This window comes from Condylostylus longicornis, unplaced genomic scaffold (genome assembly GCF_029603195.1).
Source record: "Condylostylus longicornis isolate FDR11 unplaced genomic scaffold, ASM2960319v2 ptg000030l, whole genome shotgun sequence".
NCBI classification, from domain to species: Eukaryota; Metazoa; Arthropoda; class Insecta; order Diptera; family Dolichopodidae; genus Condylostylus; species Condylostylus longicornis.
Genome location: NW_026577999.1, coordinates 5,085,166 through 5,102,611, shown reverse-complemented (window position 1 = coordinate 5,102,611; position 17,446 = coordinate 5,085,166). Strand labels below are relative to the sequence as shown.

Genomic DNA, 17,446 nt, shown 5'->3' with positions numbered 1-17,446 from the left:
TGCAAAAAAATGAAATTTCAATAAAAAACAAAGTGTTCTTTCGAACAGGGAATTAACCGGTTAACCAGTATAACTTTATTTTGAATGCAATGTTTTTCATAGAGAAAATGCACTATATACCAAAAATTCTAATGACCGGCATTTCAATAACTAAAAATTGGCTCGAAGTATTACATTGGACAAACTCAATATTGAAAATCTCAAAAACTATAACACTTGCACCAAATTTGATAAGAGCATACCATTTTTGATGCAAGTGTGCGACTCTAGGCGAGGCCGGACTGATCGTGGTGCAGAGCAAATGTGGCTAAACGGGATATCGAATATTAGCACCGGGAATTTAAATAGATTCCTCAAGAGAACTGGGTGGTTTAGATGAGCCTAGTGGTAGAAAAACGGCACATTTGTGCTAATTCAGGTGCAATCAACCTGCTGCATGGGCCACATCAACCAACCAAGACGGGTAGTAGTGATTGCAAACAACATAATTTTCTTGATTTTCACAAAATTTGGCGATTATTCGTTGTATTAATCACCCATAACTCATAATTATGTGTTGTAACCAAACCATTAAAAACAAATTAATTTCATGATAATTAAAACCTCGATTTTTCTACCAGGCTGCAACGAAAAAAATATGCAGACGTGTATATGTATGTAATTCGCTCAAAAAAACTTATATTAAGTTTAATTTTCAATGATATTTACTTTGATTTTGTAAAGCAGCCGTAAAGCAAAAAAAAAGTAAATAAAAATCAATCCAAACTTAAAAAAATTACTTCAATTATTCAATATAACGAAAATTTAATGTTCTCCCGCAGCAAATAAAATGTCTTTGTTTGCTTTCTTTACAGCTTTGTTTGTTTTATAATTTCATCTTTATTTTCAAGTGTCAAAGCAGCCATTATCATTTTATACGAGTATTATCTTTCCAGATACATTCTTTTATTAGCCATATAGAATAATTACAGAATATTTCATGAAAGAATAGCTATATACATACAACATGAGTATTTCAAATAAATGCGAAGGTATATTATTGCAGGTACAGCGCATAAAATGAAAATACGTCAGCTGAGAATAAGTATGTACTTAATATAGTAGACCACTTTAGGTCGCATACTTATATAAAATTGAATAGATATAATTATAATAGTAATATTTACTAAGCACTTGATAATCAAAATTTGTATAATCTCGAATTATAAAATTGTATTACAGACGGTTTTTTTTAATTTTTGCATTTTGAAATTTTCGCAGATTGTATTGCATACTTTTAGGGAGGTATATTGTATTGCATACATTTAGGGAAGTATCATGTATTAATCGTGTCTTACACGTGTGTTTAAATAAATTGTTAAAAAATTTATTTCTTAATATATTTTGGAAATTTGACGACTTAATCTGCATCCGAAGCCGGAATATTAACCTTAGTTAGAGAATTTTTAACTGGTAGCCACCCCAATCATCTTCTTCCAAATAAAAAAAAAAAGTATTAATATTTCGTGCAGGCTGTACGCACTTTAAACCTTATTTTCTCATTTAAACAAATGAAATTTTTAATTGTTTAATGCCTTTATATATAAGTGTTATATACGTATTAAGTAAATCCTCTACTTTTTTCCTTTACACTGTTATATAAAACAAAAATTTCTTTAACCTCTATTACAATAATCGTTTACGTAATCATAATATAAAATTGCATAATATTCACACTAGATAGCTATAATCAGACAACTTATAAAATGAATCTATTCTCTGTTTATTTGAAACGTGCAAGAATGACATAATTATAATGTTATAATATATATATACAACTGTTAAACATGTTATAACATTTACACAAACCATGAATAACATTAAGATAAAACTTAGATTTCTCGTTCAGAGACCTCGAAAACATTGCAGAACAGAAAAAAATTAAAACATTTTTCTTTTTTCCTTTCCAAAGATTTTTAGCAGCAACAAGAAACACGAGCCAACAAAACAAAAAAAATATCACATATGAAAAGGATATTCTATATAAAAAAAAAGATAAAATAATTTTTTTCCTGCTAACAACAAACATTAACGAGAGCGAACAAAATAAAAAAAATAAAATGGTCAAAGTATCATCGTTAGAGTTCCTAAACTCCAGTATATGTAGTGGTAGGTATATAATGACAACTTTTTATACAATATACAAAGCGCACATACACACGTATTATAAATAAAGGTAAGGAAAGCTACAGAGCTCATTAATATGAATGAAATTTTAAACGTATGTATGACGTACCTGTATCTCATGCTCATTCTTAACGGGATTCTTAAAATTTTTTCCAGTTCATTTCAATAGTTTATGTAAAATGACTAAACTAATAATTTGAAAGCGACCTAAAGAGTTTACGTTCGCTACAGTACCTTAATGACAGAGAGAAAGCAGCCATACGTGGAAATTAACTACTTACATATAGAGAAATAAGGCCACCTATAAATTTTATGTTAAGGAATTAAACCGTTTCTCAACTAAATTTTTGGTATATAAACGGGTCCTTATCAAAGGTACACTATGTTTTGTGGTCTAAAAAATTTTTGGTTTCTCAACACCAATAGAAGCAACTAAAATATTTTAAAATAACAAAAGTACCTACATAAATTCATATAAGAGAATAAAATTTAACACTTTTTCCAAACTCAATTCAAATTTATTTTCAAATTGCTTCAGATCAATAGAAATTCGAATTTAATTTTAATGCTTTTCCGATGTTCTTGTGTTAATGTATGTACATATTGTGGTCATACAATTTCCTTCTTCCAATTAAATATTATAAATAGATACGAGTATAAGCACATAATATCCACATGAGTGTTTACACATCAATTTCTTCCTGCAAAAATGCACATTTTTACTCGGAATGATTAAAGAATATTTTGTATACATACTTATCATTTATATACTTATACAAATTCAACCACATATTGTATGACAGGTGTGAGGAACCTTAACAAAACTATGGGTAGATTTAATATATTTAATAATTTAACTACCAAGATCTGCTGTGACAAGGATTAGAAGAAGGCTTTGGCTCCTCTACTTTGCTCATGTCTAGCTTTGGCAAAAACAGTTTCGTATTGCCTTTTGGTAAATTATTATAGAACTAACAATTCAAATCTAATGTTGCTGTTATAAAAAATTTTCGTTGATTTCATAAACTGATTTCACGTGCCGAGTACAACATGCCCGCTATACACTATAAATGTATATTGTACAATAATACGCATATAGTATATAAATATACTCAAAATATATACACTTATAATAGAAAAGAGAAGGTAGAATAAAATGAAATTGCCATTTAATTTTCTCTCTATATAGTATCTATATATTTTAAGTAAAATAAAGGTTGTTGACCACAACCACCATAACCATTCTGTACTCAGTACAAAAAAAAATTATTTTCTAGGTAAATATAAAGGACATTTACTTTATATACCTACATACCTATATACAAACATATTATATACAATTTGGAATTTTAATTTATTTTACTTAAATGTACGTGCATACCTAGATAGAATTGAAAGGTCTATTAAAAATTTAAGAAGAATGTGGTCTTTTTTATGAGGTGAAAAAAAATTATTTTTCATCATCAATTTAAATACTTTGTACAGTTCACATTGCACTCGTAATATATTAAAGAGTTAATAAAATTAATTGAAATTTAATTAATTAAATCAATCGTAAATCTTTTATGCATTAAATAATTAAATATAATTTGATTTTAATTCTTTATTGAATGCTTCTTGAATATTACACATTTCAAAGTTTATATTGTAAATTTTAGATTTCAGACAATTGGGGAGAAATATGAGCAAAGAACTATTTCCTTTCAGATAACCACTGCAGACAACCATGGTCTCCCATATCCCACTTAAATACCATTGCGTTTCCAAGTAAATATTCGGAGATAACCCTCAGAGAGTTGAAAGTGAACTCACTAAAACTTTGAAAGCTCCACCCAAACGATCTATGCCTTCTGACGGTCGAATCACACAGAATATATATGGCCCACTAAATCTAATTCACCCAGTTTATACAAATGATATTTCACCGGGTAGTGCCGAGTGAAGAAGTCAATAAAAGCTGAAACACGATTTCAATCCATCTCCAGTAACTTTCAAGAAAACCTCTTTGAGCAAAATGGATGAAACAGTTTCGTCTCATGACATCTCTCAGTGGTCCCCAAGCGAAGATTCGATTCACCCTCAAGCAGAACGTCATGTTTGCCCATAATGTAGAAATTTTGTGTTACAAATACATAAAATATTTTGCTAAAAATTCCAAGAACATGACAAAATATTTTTAGGATGTTTTAACGTAAAACTTATTCTCTAAAATCTATTCACACTTTTAGTACACCGTAGCTTGTAGCGGCTTATAAAACGTTGAGCACTACTATATTATAAAATCACTCTTGAAATACGAATTATCACGTTATTTATTAATTATCTGTTAACACTTTGTTGACTGGAATTAAACTAATTTTTAGAAAAATTTATCTCTGAAAAACAATTAATTGCATAATTATATTTTTGAAAATTAACGTATATATAGTTATGTAATAGATCTTGAAGAAGAATTTATGCCTATAAATTTATATTGCATTGAAATAAAATCAAATATATGCAAATAATATCCATAATGTATGGGGGATTTTCCAGAATCTATTGTTTGGGATAAATTGAAATTAGCGATAAGATTTTTTTAAGCAAAAATTTCTAATATTTAATGAAATACTGGCGCTCCACTCTTATTGGAAATTGTATTCAGTACATATAGATATTCAGTTCGTGTAATAAAACTCCATTGAATATTTGTCGTTCACTTCATTTTATTTAACAAAACTATTAAATACCCAATATTTGCATTTTCGAGGATGATTAAATTTTACTACAAATTATAAAATGCATAAATTACAATAATTTAATTTTAATCTAAACATGAGCTATGGCATTTATTTTACTATACAAAATGAGTGTATTACAATTGATTACAATTATCTTTAATGTATAACACAGTTATGAATATAAAGTGGCTGTCGAAAATGCGAAATATCTTGGAGAAATTTTCTTCGTTTTTCTCTAGCTCAATAAATCTCCTTGCCATTATGATATTAGGGTATCAAAATTAAAAAATTTATTTTTTGCCAGTCAAATATCATAATTTCATCTCAAAGAATTCAAAGGTTTTCAATATATTTTATATTTTCACATTTAAATCATTTAAGAACTGTATAAATTTTTTAAAAAATTTTCCTAAATTTAATCATTAATATTACAATTTAACATTTAATTTTGAAGCAGAAATAAAGAGAAAATATTTCATTCATATTAAATTTACTTGATGCATAGCTGTACTTTTTGATTTAGAAAATCTAACAAAATGGAGCCACAGCCAAAAAGTACATAAATCAATCTCCTTATACACTTGTTACAAGTATACGTCAGAAAAAAATCAAATAAAGGACATTTTAGCTGCTATGAAAAATGTAAATAAAGAACATAAATTACACTTGAGCAAAAAAAAATTTTAAAAAAATTTTTAGCTTTTGACCGTATGCGTCATCATATTTTATCTTAGATATAACTGATATGGACCATATAAAATCATTAATCAATTAAACGCTAATTTGAAATGACAGTAAACTGTTAAGTTTCATTTGCTTTTGCTGAATAATTTTTACTTAGAAATTTTCATTTCGCTTCTACTGTCCTGGCATTAATTTATTTATACTTTTGAATTTGAACATTTCATGCCGATTTTTTCACGCTGGAACTACTAATATGTCAATGTTAATATCTCAATTTATAGTTTCTAGTTTGTAGAGTGATCATAGCTAATTAGTTCAACTATTTTTCGAAAATTTTCTATATGAATTTTAAGAATTTTAATTAACTTTATTCATGCACAATTTACAATTATAAAAATTAGAAATCAATAATTATGAGTAAATAAATTATACAATATCTACAATAATGAAGACGTGAAAATTTATACAAATATTTTGAAACTAGAATATTTTACATTACAAACGAATTTCAAAAAATCTTAAGCACTTTTCCTTTCATTAAATTAAAAAGGACTTTATTAGCAGCATTACAAACCAAATGATTGTAAATAAAATTTTTATGCAAAAAACTCAAAATATTCAACAATTTTATAATTCAACAATGATTAAGTGTACGTAAGTTGTGGTCTAACATTTATTAACCACTAAAAACTTCATTTCTGTTGAGTTACTTCAATTTCAAGTGCCTGCATATAGCCATAATATCTGAAGAATAAATTTTCTACTGAACATATAGATTTATCCGTAGGCACATTTTCACAATTTCAATTCACCATAATATTCACAATATTCAGTAGGCGCATTTGAAAAATAAACAATTATTATTCACATTGTTTCAAATAAAAATTTATTAAAAAGCAAAGACGTGAGAACCATTCATTTGTATTTTTACAAAATTAACTTTTGATTTGAACTTCTATATTCAAGTAACAGCACAAATTAGTGATATCAATGTAAACAGGGAAATACAACAATTGAATTCAACAGTGGTGACAGCACAAGACTAAATATCGCAAAACTATTTATGTCAGAGTTGAATTAATTACGGGAAATCTAAGGTGATAAATCGTAGATAAATAATTTTAGGAATAGATGATATGGCAAAACTTTTAGTCTCAGAAGAATTAATAGCGAGAAGTCTGAGGTGACAAGTCGTAGATTGAAGAAAATGGGCATTAATCCTGATAACCTCGAACCATGTCAACAAGTCTCGTTTAGTCCTAGGTAATTTGGTTTTTTATTTACGGAATTTCATGAAATATAAGTACGTGGTTGACACTGAAAATTGATTGGGTAACCAATTTCTTGCAATTTCCCCGATTGCATTAGCAGTTCAATATCAAATACGATTTTTAAAATTTAAAATTTTTTACAGGCGCAAAAAAAAATCAACCTTAAGTGAGACTACATATGCATATTGTTAAATTTGACATGAATTAAACCACACTTAACTGTTACATAAACAAAATTTTTTTAATTCGTCAATGCGGTGATTACAATAAAAACTTTTTTCGATTTGGATTTTGAAAATTCATTCACATTCAATATTTCTTTGATTTTCAATCTACTTTGTATGGAAATGTAAAATTTATTTTAGAATTACATTTTCCACTCTTTATTAAATAACATTTTCCATTCCCTTTATGAGCAATAATATTAGCTTATATAACAAAGAAATTCTGATCAAACACAAAAATATTTTGATTCAAAGAAAATTTAGAAATAAAAAATTTAAAATTTAAATTTTCCATTTTTGTTTTAGACAGCCATGTAAATAACAAATATTTTTCTTTATTCTTCAGTACATTATGTATATAGAGACTTCAATATATTATAAGGGAATGCTTTATATGCGGTTACTTAAAATTTGTAATTCCATTTATTATGAGGTGTGTATGCATGCAGATGCATTTTTAACCTCATAATGACACTAAAATTCGAATATCGCATTCAATTCATTGAACTCTTTAAAAACTTATAAAAAACTCGAAATCTGTATCTAGAATCAATTATTTGCTATTATGACAACCTCAGAAAATTGTTCGCATGCGAAAATTATGTTATGGGAAAGGGTACAATTCAAATACAGTCATAAGCGCTGGCGCACTATTTAATGTTTGATTTTAAAAATAATTCATATGTGGTATGGATGAAAATATTTAAAATATGTATAAAATATTAAAGAAACTCGGTCGGGACGAAAAATATCGACTATAAGCCTTGTATACAAATATTAAAGGAATTGTTTTCTTACCTTCCATTTGGCCGCAACCTTATTAGTGGAATGTATAAAGGAAACTATACATAAATAATATTTAAAAGTCAATATTTAGTTTCCAATGAACTCAAATTTCATATGAAAAATTTTAATGTTGATAAGAGTTAAGAAATTTTATTGGCTATTTTCATAACAATATTTTTCATTTGATGTTCTTCATTTTGAATTTCAATTTTAATTTCTAAATTTAATTTTATTAGAAAAAAACATTTTTCAAAAGGTATCTAGACTAAAAAAAGAACTCAACCAATTCACACTCATTCTCTCTCAACCATATTTGATTTGTGCGGTAGAAAAAGAACAAATTATTTTTGTGAAAATAAAAACAAACTACAAGTACATAGAGTAAATAGTAAACAACCTTTAATATTTCACAATTTAAAAATAACCTCAAGGATGCTCTGACTATATTTTCAAATATGTACACTTTTTTATTAAAAAAAAAAATCTATTTGATCTTTGTTTTTTAACATCATAAAGGTTTTTCAAAATCAATATAACTACGTTCAGTTAAAACGAGGCAATTTTAATATTGAACTTTTAATATATTCGCGTGAGTTGATTTTCTTATTGCATAAATGAAAAAAAAAATGTACAAATAAAAATCAGTCGAAAACAATCACAACAAAATCATGGAAAAATCTATCATAAAAGTTTATAGAGACAATATGTAGTAATAAGAGTAAATTAATACATTTGTAGATTTTGGATTTTTAAGAGAACCGATTGAGGCAAGAGGACATCTCTTCCCCAATATTCGGTAGCCTGCCGAAGAAATCTGTGGAATTTACTAAATCGCGAGTTCATCTACATATTATATGTAACTTTGAAAATTTTCACTCGAATACTTCCTTTTGCACACAAATATTGGGACGGTAATAATTATTGACCATCAATACTGCAGCATTATCATTTAACAACAGTAGAAAAACGTTTACATCTCTATACAGCAAAATTGATTTGACATGCAATTTATATTGGTTTACCGCTGCCTAATACAATATTGAATTAAATTGTAAAAATAACAACTGATAGAATCACCTGCTTAAATCAGTTAATTAATTTTAATGTTAACATATTCAATCTTATAACACTCTCGCAAATAAGATCGTGTATTTATCGTATTTGGTAACTTCAAAGAGAGCACATAAACTATTTATGTATTGTGTAAAATTTCACTAATATTGCTAAAAATAACTCACATTCAATAAATTTTTAACCGGATAATAATTTTTTTGGACATAGTGTCCGAAAAATCTTTGATAGAATGCACCAAATCAAAAATAATTTCAAAAAAAAAAATTCAAAGTAAACGTTTTGTGAATAAAAAGAGTTGAAAATAATTGAGATTTATAAAAAAAATTTAATTCTAAATATTTTTATATATATGAAAGTTTTCACCATTTGTGTAAGGTTGCCACTTGAATGAATTTTTCACAGGATTATCAATTAGGATAATTCAATTTGTTGTACTCAAATTTATTTGTAACATGAGCACAAAGTTTTCAAATACGAGTATCCCCCAAGTCTGGAATATAGATGAGAATAAATAACATTTTTTACAACAATGTTATCATTTTGGACTGCCCGCCCTTCAGTAATTTATAATTTGAAAATAATTCATTATCAGGGTCAGATTCATTAAAAAATATAAAAATGTCGAAAAGAATTAAAAATAAATTTTATTAAATAAAATTTAATGAAAAAGGAAAAAACGAATTGTAAACCTATTGGTTACAACGATTTGTAAAAGAGAAAAAGACAATTTCCAAAATGAGGGAAGGGAAAAAAAGGAAAAATTTTTCGGGGGTTTTTGTTTTTTTGTTTTACAACGTAAATCACCTAAATACCTTCGACTCATTTACCGCAATACGTTAATTAGAAAAAAGAAATATAGAAAAACGAAAATAATTTTCAAACCTAAACAACAACAACAAAAAAAAAGGACAAAAACAAAAAACATTTTTACTTTTTCTTTTTGTATTCATTGATCCTTTTTGAAAGAAACTTTTAATTTTTTTTTTCCGAATTCATTAAATGAAACGGTAGCTTTATTTTTTAACAATTATAAAAATATCTTTTTAAAATTTTCGACGAAAAAAAAGGAGAAGAAAATTTCACCGTTTTTTGATTTTCTTTTTTCTCTAAAGTTTTTATTTTTTTTTTAAACATAAATTTTCCATTGAAAATCTTCCCAAATAGCAACTTCTTTGTAAATGTAAAATTAAATTTGAATTTTAAAATTTTTTATTCCCTTTCTTAATTGTTGGGAAACTTTGACTACTTAAAATTTTTTAGTTTTAAAAAAAAATGGTTTCAAATATTTTTAAATTAAAAAGCCCGGCTAAGTGTCGATAAACAGAAAAATTTGTTCTGGATTAATGAAGAATAACCTTATTATTTCGACTAACTGAATTGACAAATAAAAAATACATTTTTTGAGTTACAATTTTAAGACTTAAAGAAAAAATGATGTGGAAAGCCGCCGGGAAGGAGTTTAAAATTAATAGATTCTAAAACTAAATATTGAAATAACGCCCATAGCGGGACTTGGCGAAATTTCGAAGTTTAGCATCGGGGATTTAGATATGTTCCTCAAGCGAACCGTGTGGCTTAGATAGTAATCATACGCTCAATGACGCGGTGGTGATCACGCCGTAGTGAAAGCTACTATACTAACTGAAAACAGTACAACTATACTAACTGACCAACAAATCAACGAACCAACCAACGAAATATTGGAAATTTTGCTTAAATGAAAGTCTGTCTAAAATGGCAAACAAAATTTAGTTGATTTAAACTTTGACAATTCTATGTTTTATAACGAATCACAAAGACGAAAAATTCAATAGCCAAAAAAACCGCAATTTCTAAACCTTTCATAACAAGATTGTTAAAAAAAATTGTGCTGTACAACACTCTGAGTCAGAAATCGCTTAAAATGGTACACAGAAAAAATCCATAAGTGATGAACTCTTCTCTTCTCTGGTTAGCATTACTTAGCAGTAAATGAGTTTTATGTTAACATTCGCTTGATATATTAAGTATAAGGGTTGAATATTTTCCATTTTTGGTATTTTAACCGGAATGATACGGAGGAAACAATAAATTTTAAAAAATTTAATAGTACTATTAATATTTTTATTTTCATTTTTTACACAATCTAAAAGCAACATTACTTTGGCAGCTCTTAATTTATTTTAAATAATAAATTTCTTTTCACTCTTTTTCTCATATATAGTCAGCATTTTTAAATTGAACTTGTTTTAATTTCGTAATTTTTCCGGCACTCAATATAACGAACATATAAGTAACAAAAACTTTCTGGCAAAAACCTAAAATTCCGTCTTTCGTCTGTATTTTACGTGGATGCAAACCAAAAAATAAAGTAACCTTAAAAAAAAAATTAAGAAAAATACCTACATAAATAAGCATTTAAATAACTATATTTTCTTCTTATGTACCCAATAATGATCATCGATTTATATCAATAACATTCTCTAAATATTTACTCTGAAAAATAAAACTTTTACCTTTGTACCTCTCGTATCTTTTGCAGCATCTACACAAGTGTAAAATACATGTATATACTTAAATAGCGGCAAATAACAAACAATTCCTTATTTGTAAATTTATTGAGCTCTTTCGAAAGAATGTAGTACAGTTAACAATATGCATACCTATATACATTTTTAACCTTCATATCTATAAGGAAACTTTTTTTTTGTAAATTGTGGAAAAACCATAGACACACAACAGAGTAAAATATTTATTTACTCGTATATTTTTGTATATAAATCAATATACAAATGAACTTCCTTCTACACAATAACGTTTTATTGTAGACCATGTAGTTAAACAAAAAAAATAAAAAAGAAAAGGATCCCAAGTATATTTCATTTTGAAAACTTGTAACAGCAGTTTTAAAAGCGAAAAAGCAAACAAAAAAACGCAGCAAATAAAAGAAAACTAAAACCCAATACCCAAGAAACATTTTCTATTCATTCTTTTCTGTGTTTTATTCTTTCAAATTACTTTCGACCTCAAAATAAATTATTTTCCGTATTTGAAGGTTAATCCCGTATTTTGCTTTTGCTTTTGTATAGAATCACTCAAACAGCAAATAAGAGTAATCGATTTTTAATACAAAATAAAAAAAAATTTAATTGCTTTATTAAAATTGAAATTCAGTACTTAATTATAAACACTAAAACAAAAGTTAAAAAATTTGGTCTTGCGAAAATTTAAAAACTCGCTCGATCTATCTTACAATACAATATAGAAAAGAAGCAGAATTATGTCTAATTTCAATATTATATTTAATTTTTGATAATATACAGGGTGAGTCAGAAAAGTATACAACAACATACCATTGATTAGAAGACCAAAAGTGGATATTAGTTCCTTTGTTGAGGGCCCTAACATATTCGGAACGGAAATTGTAAGCAAAAAAACTTGAACAAATAAAAATTTTGCGAAAATTCGTTAAAAACCCTGTAACTCGGAAATCCTTGAGATTCCACACCTAGTCCGGAACAAAAGCTTTACCCATTTTTGATCCTCCAACCAATTGTGAATAATGTCGTATGCCTTCTGAAGCACCCTGTATTTAACATATTTTTAAATATTCTTCCGAAAAATTAATACTCTTTCGAAATCATCGAAAAAAAAAAAAATTAATCGATTCAATAACAAAAAATATAACGATTATTTAATGAGTTCTCCAGAATCGATCAAAAATTTAAATTAATCAAAATTCTGAATAATAGGCACTTATTTTAGTCTCACAGCACCTAATAAAAAAAAAAGAGTATGGAAAATATTAAAAAAAAGATATTTTAAGCTTCAATTCAATACTTAAGGTTAAGTAAAGCCTTAAGGACTGTTTACAACATTGTTAGAGTTCGGAAACGCGAGAATAAAGCGAATTTTTATTATTCACGCTAAAAAATGATTTGCCATATTCTATGTTACTCAGCATTACAAATCAAGTTTTCGTTAATTAAGCATGTCACATGTGAAGTAATCTGATCACACTTTGTTTTCGCTATTTCGTAGTGTTATGAATATTTATAAAAACTAATATCTTTCCGTTAATTAGCAAACGTCAGTCAAAATAATTTTACTGAATTTTATAAATACTACAGTCAAAATTTATAAGGTTTCGTGTATCTGTGAATTGTCCATAATTAAAAGCATTACAGACATAAATGTTTCCGCAACATAATTACATACTACAAAAATTCACAAAATGTATAGATGAGAGAGACAAGAGAGAATTGAATATAATCAAAGGCAGCACTATCATTTCATACAATACAAATACATTTCATACAGTAGAGAGCCTAAATAAGTAGAAAATCAATTCTAGTTCCAGATCTCCAAGTACTATGTTGCATGTGAAAAATAATACAAAATCTTCTTTCAATGCATTTTAAATAAAATTTTAAGTTAATTAAAATATAGTGTTAAAACACCTAAAGTTTCCTTTCTGGGAAATTACAAAAACTAAAACCTTTCATGTTCAAAATCATATTCACTCTATTATTTTCAGTTTAATAAAATTAATAGTAAGTTCCAGTCAAAATTAAATATAAACTCAAGTAGTTCCAATGGAAACGGTATTGAAGCAAAACCTCTCTTCCACTATTTATGACTTTATTTTAAACCTACTTGTTATACAAATATATATGAAAAACCAATATCTCACACTTGAAACCACTTTGAGATGACCATTCAAAATAAATTCTGTTTAGTATCCTAGTTTTGTTTGGAACGTAGAAAAATAAAAAAAATTTTAATTTTTTTTTTTATTTTTGGCACACTCATTGCAAAATAATGAGAAATTTTAATTTACAAAACATAAAAAGCAAAAAAAAAAAGGAGACTAGAAAAATATCCTGAACAGAACACTCAGAAAATGAAAAAAAATTTTTTTTTTTACGAAAAAAAACGAACAAGTTCAAGTTCCTTCAATTAAGTGAAAAAGTAACCCTTAAGGTACGAGGTGATTTTGCTGAACTTAATTTTATAGGCAAAAAATAAATTCTGTAAAATTCAAGTATTAAAAAAATATTTGACCAAAAACAGAAAAAAAAAAAACGAAATCAAATAAAAAAGAAAGGGACGAACAAATAAGCGTTTATTTTGTGGTTACGAAAATTTAAGTACACAGAAAAAAAAAATTCTAAAGAAAAGGAAAGTTTTTGTTTTTCACTTTGCTTATATTTTAATGGGCTCCCTTTTTCCTTAGATGTTTTAAATTATTTTTTTCTTTTGGTTTTTTTTTTTCGTTAAAGGAAGGCCACTTTCAAAAGAAAACAAAAACAAAATTTCATTTTAATGTTATTGCAATTTCGAAAAAAAAAGGACACACTTAGATTAACCAAAACTTTTAGATATCCCAGTGTATTATTCATTAAGCATTTTTTTGCTTTCGTTTCTCGTATTCTACGAAATATAAAATAAAGAATTTCTTTTTTAATAAAATAGAAAGATACTGGAAAGTTTAATATAAAAAAAAAAAAACGCAGAAAAAAATAAAACAGAAAAATGTTGAATATAACTTAAAGCAAAAAATGGCGACGGCATATAACATGAAAATTTAAGTAAGAAAACAAAATGGAGGTATAAAAAGAATGAAATATTAAGTAAAAAAATAAATAAATAAAATTATTTTTATGAAATTTCTAATTGCCTTGAAGCTAATTATAGGATTAAGTAAAAAAATATAAAGAAAAAATTATTTTAATAAAAGAAAAAATCACGACTTAAAATTCGCGAGTCAGCAGCAATAATTGTAAAATAGTTTTAACATCGTATCTTAAATGGTGAAAGGTCTCGATGTGGACCCCAAGTTTAATATTCATTGAAACGTAGGAGCCATATATATATGTTTAGTTGCACGAGATTGTCGATAATGTTGAATATTAGTGATTAATATTCTTCATGGCTTGTAATTGTCAACAAGTCCAAGAACAAAATCAAGAAATTCTAGGAAGAGTAGCAAAACAATCATCACTGAGACATACTGCATGCGGCTTTCACATTGCTAATCAAGATGATTATTATTTAAACAGGCAGAGGAAAGCGATGATTAAAAGTCAGTAGTGATCAGAATGTATGATAGTATTAGATACATAAGGTAAATGGGCTAATCATTGTTATTATTATTGAAAAAACAAAAGCGAGCAAGAAAGTGAGTGACAACACAAGCTACTTGTATATAAATAGCCGTCAAGCATTCAAATTATTAAAAACTGAACCTAGGAATAATAACTTTACTGACAACTAGATCAAAATCCGCTAATTCCTACCTCATAGTCCACATTGTAACAAAGAACATGAAAAAGCTCAATAACCGATCTCAAGTTATTCGAATTTTTCCTAAAACCGGTCTTTAGAATGAACAAGAGTGGGGAAGAAACATTTCCCAAAGCAAGTTGATAAATACAAACTGCATATACCAATGCTTCTTTCAATTCGAATATTTCTTAAAAATTTTATTTAATGAATACATTCAATGCATTCACTGCTATAAAAATTTATTTAACTACACAAATAATAAAAAAAAAATGTTCCACTCACCTTGTTTTCTTTTTTTTAACACCATTGGGATCACCTTTTTTCTTATCATTTTTCTTAATTGTTGTTCCAGCTGATGAATCAGTTGTTGTAACAGTTTGTGAACCATTACCACCAGTTGAACTAATACAATTACCATCATCAATAGAAAGTTTTTGTTTCTTATTATTGTTGCCGTTGCTATTAACGTTATTATTATTACCAATTCCATTAATATTTGGATTATCCATTGAATTTGCTTGAATATTATCGTTACTATTGCCACCAGTTGAACTACCACCACCACCACTACCATTACCACCGCCACCACTAACAACAATTGCTAATGTTTGTTGTGATTGAGCTAATTGTTGATGATGTGCACTATTTAAAGCTGATGATAGAGATTGCTGTTGTTGATTTCCATTTCCTGGCCCACCGCCAGCATTACTAAACATTTGCATTTGTTCATAATCAATACATTTATTTGATCCATTATTACTACCATTATTACCATGATGATGATGTTGTTGATGCTGATGATGTGATGTAGGTGGTCCAGGTGATGGTGAATATTCAATTTTACAATTTGGACTCTGATAATCTAATTTACCATAATCATGTAATTTTTGTGTTTGAACAATTGTACCGGCACCGCCACTACCACCACTAGCACCCGACGGTGAATATTGATGTGCAGTTATATAATCATATTTAGGACTTGGTGTAAAACATCCAATTTTTCCATTACCATAATCAATTGTTGTTGCTTTTATATATGGATCTGATGTTGATATCATTTTAGGTGATCCACCCGGTAAAATACTATTAACTTCCGGTAATCTTTGTAAATGACATAATTCTGCTGCTGTTACAACAGCTGTAGCTGATGAAGAAACTGATGCTGATGATGATGTTGGCGGTGGCATACCCAACATTAATTGTATATGACCAGTTGATTGATGATGTGTTGGATGATGATGTGTATGATGTGTTGGATGATGATGATGATGAAGTTGTTTTGGTCCTAATGGACTCATCGGCCCAGGAAAATCACTAAAAATTTGATCTTCGAAACCAGATTCCATTTTTGTGCCTTTTTTTTATTTTTATCAGGCAAATTTATTTTGAATAAAGAAATTTTTAGAATAATGGTGTCTTGAATTCACAATATAATTTAAAAACTCTTAATATTATGCATACTAAGTAAGTTTCACTTCTATAAATTTTTAATTATTCATAAATCACAATTATTGTGTACAAATTATTTAATATTTTAAAACTGTTAAGAGTTTTTTTATTTTAAAATAAAAAAAAAACGTGTTTCTCCGTCAATATTTTATCAAGTTTTCATCACTGTTCATCAATTATTATGAGTTTAATTTGAAACAATAATTTCTTTTAGCAATAGAAAAATTTAGAGTCCTGCAATTAAATTTAATACTTAATTAATTTTATATTATAAAAATTTCTGGATAAAAGAAACATTTGATTAAGCTTTCAAAGATGTTGTACCCAGTATTCATTGTACCAGAAACATAGTTTGGAAGAAGACTATAAATGAAATTTCAATTGATCATATAAGATTAAAAATTTTGAAATTATATGAAGAATATTTTCATTGTATATATAGCTCTAAAAGAAATACTTTAAACATTCGCCCAGAAATTAATAGATTTTAATGTAGAACAACGAACAATTTAGAATCTTGAAAAGAAATTTAGTTAATTGTATTATCATTTCTGATATGATTTTGTAAAATTTCACAAATCATTTATTAATTTAAATTTAAAATTTTAAAAATATTAATATTGTAGTAACTACTATAACATTTAAGTGTGTAATGAATATTTGCATAAAAAATTCAATTAATTTATGGTCTATTAATTAACAAGTTCGTAACATTCACTTTAATATATAAAATATTTTAAGTGGTCCCTAATATGTAAAACATCTCCAGTAAATTATACATAAAGTGCTCTTACTTATTTATTAA

General features: G+C 27.0%; 1 protein-coding gene across 1 annotated transcript in view; it reads right to left on the bottom strand.

The window, feature by feature from the left end:
• LOC129607935 (transcription factor mef2A) overlaps positions 1 to 16,855 on the bottom strand; it is a 43,453-nt gene extending 26,598 nt beyond the window's left edge. The window contains exon 1 of the mRNA XM_055519201.1: positions 15,475 to 16,855. Coding sequence (XP_055375176.1) covers positions 15,475 to 16,538 — 1,064 coding nt within the window. The 5' untranslated portion in view covers positions 16,539 to 16,855. The remainder of the gene's footprint in view (positions 1 to 15,474) is intronic.
• Positions 16,856 to 17,446: the final 591 nt, after the last annotated feature.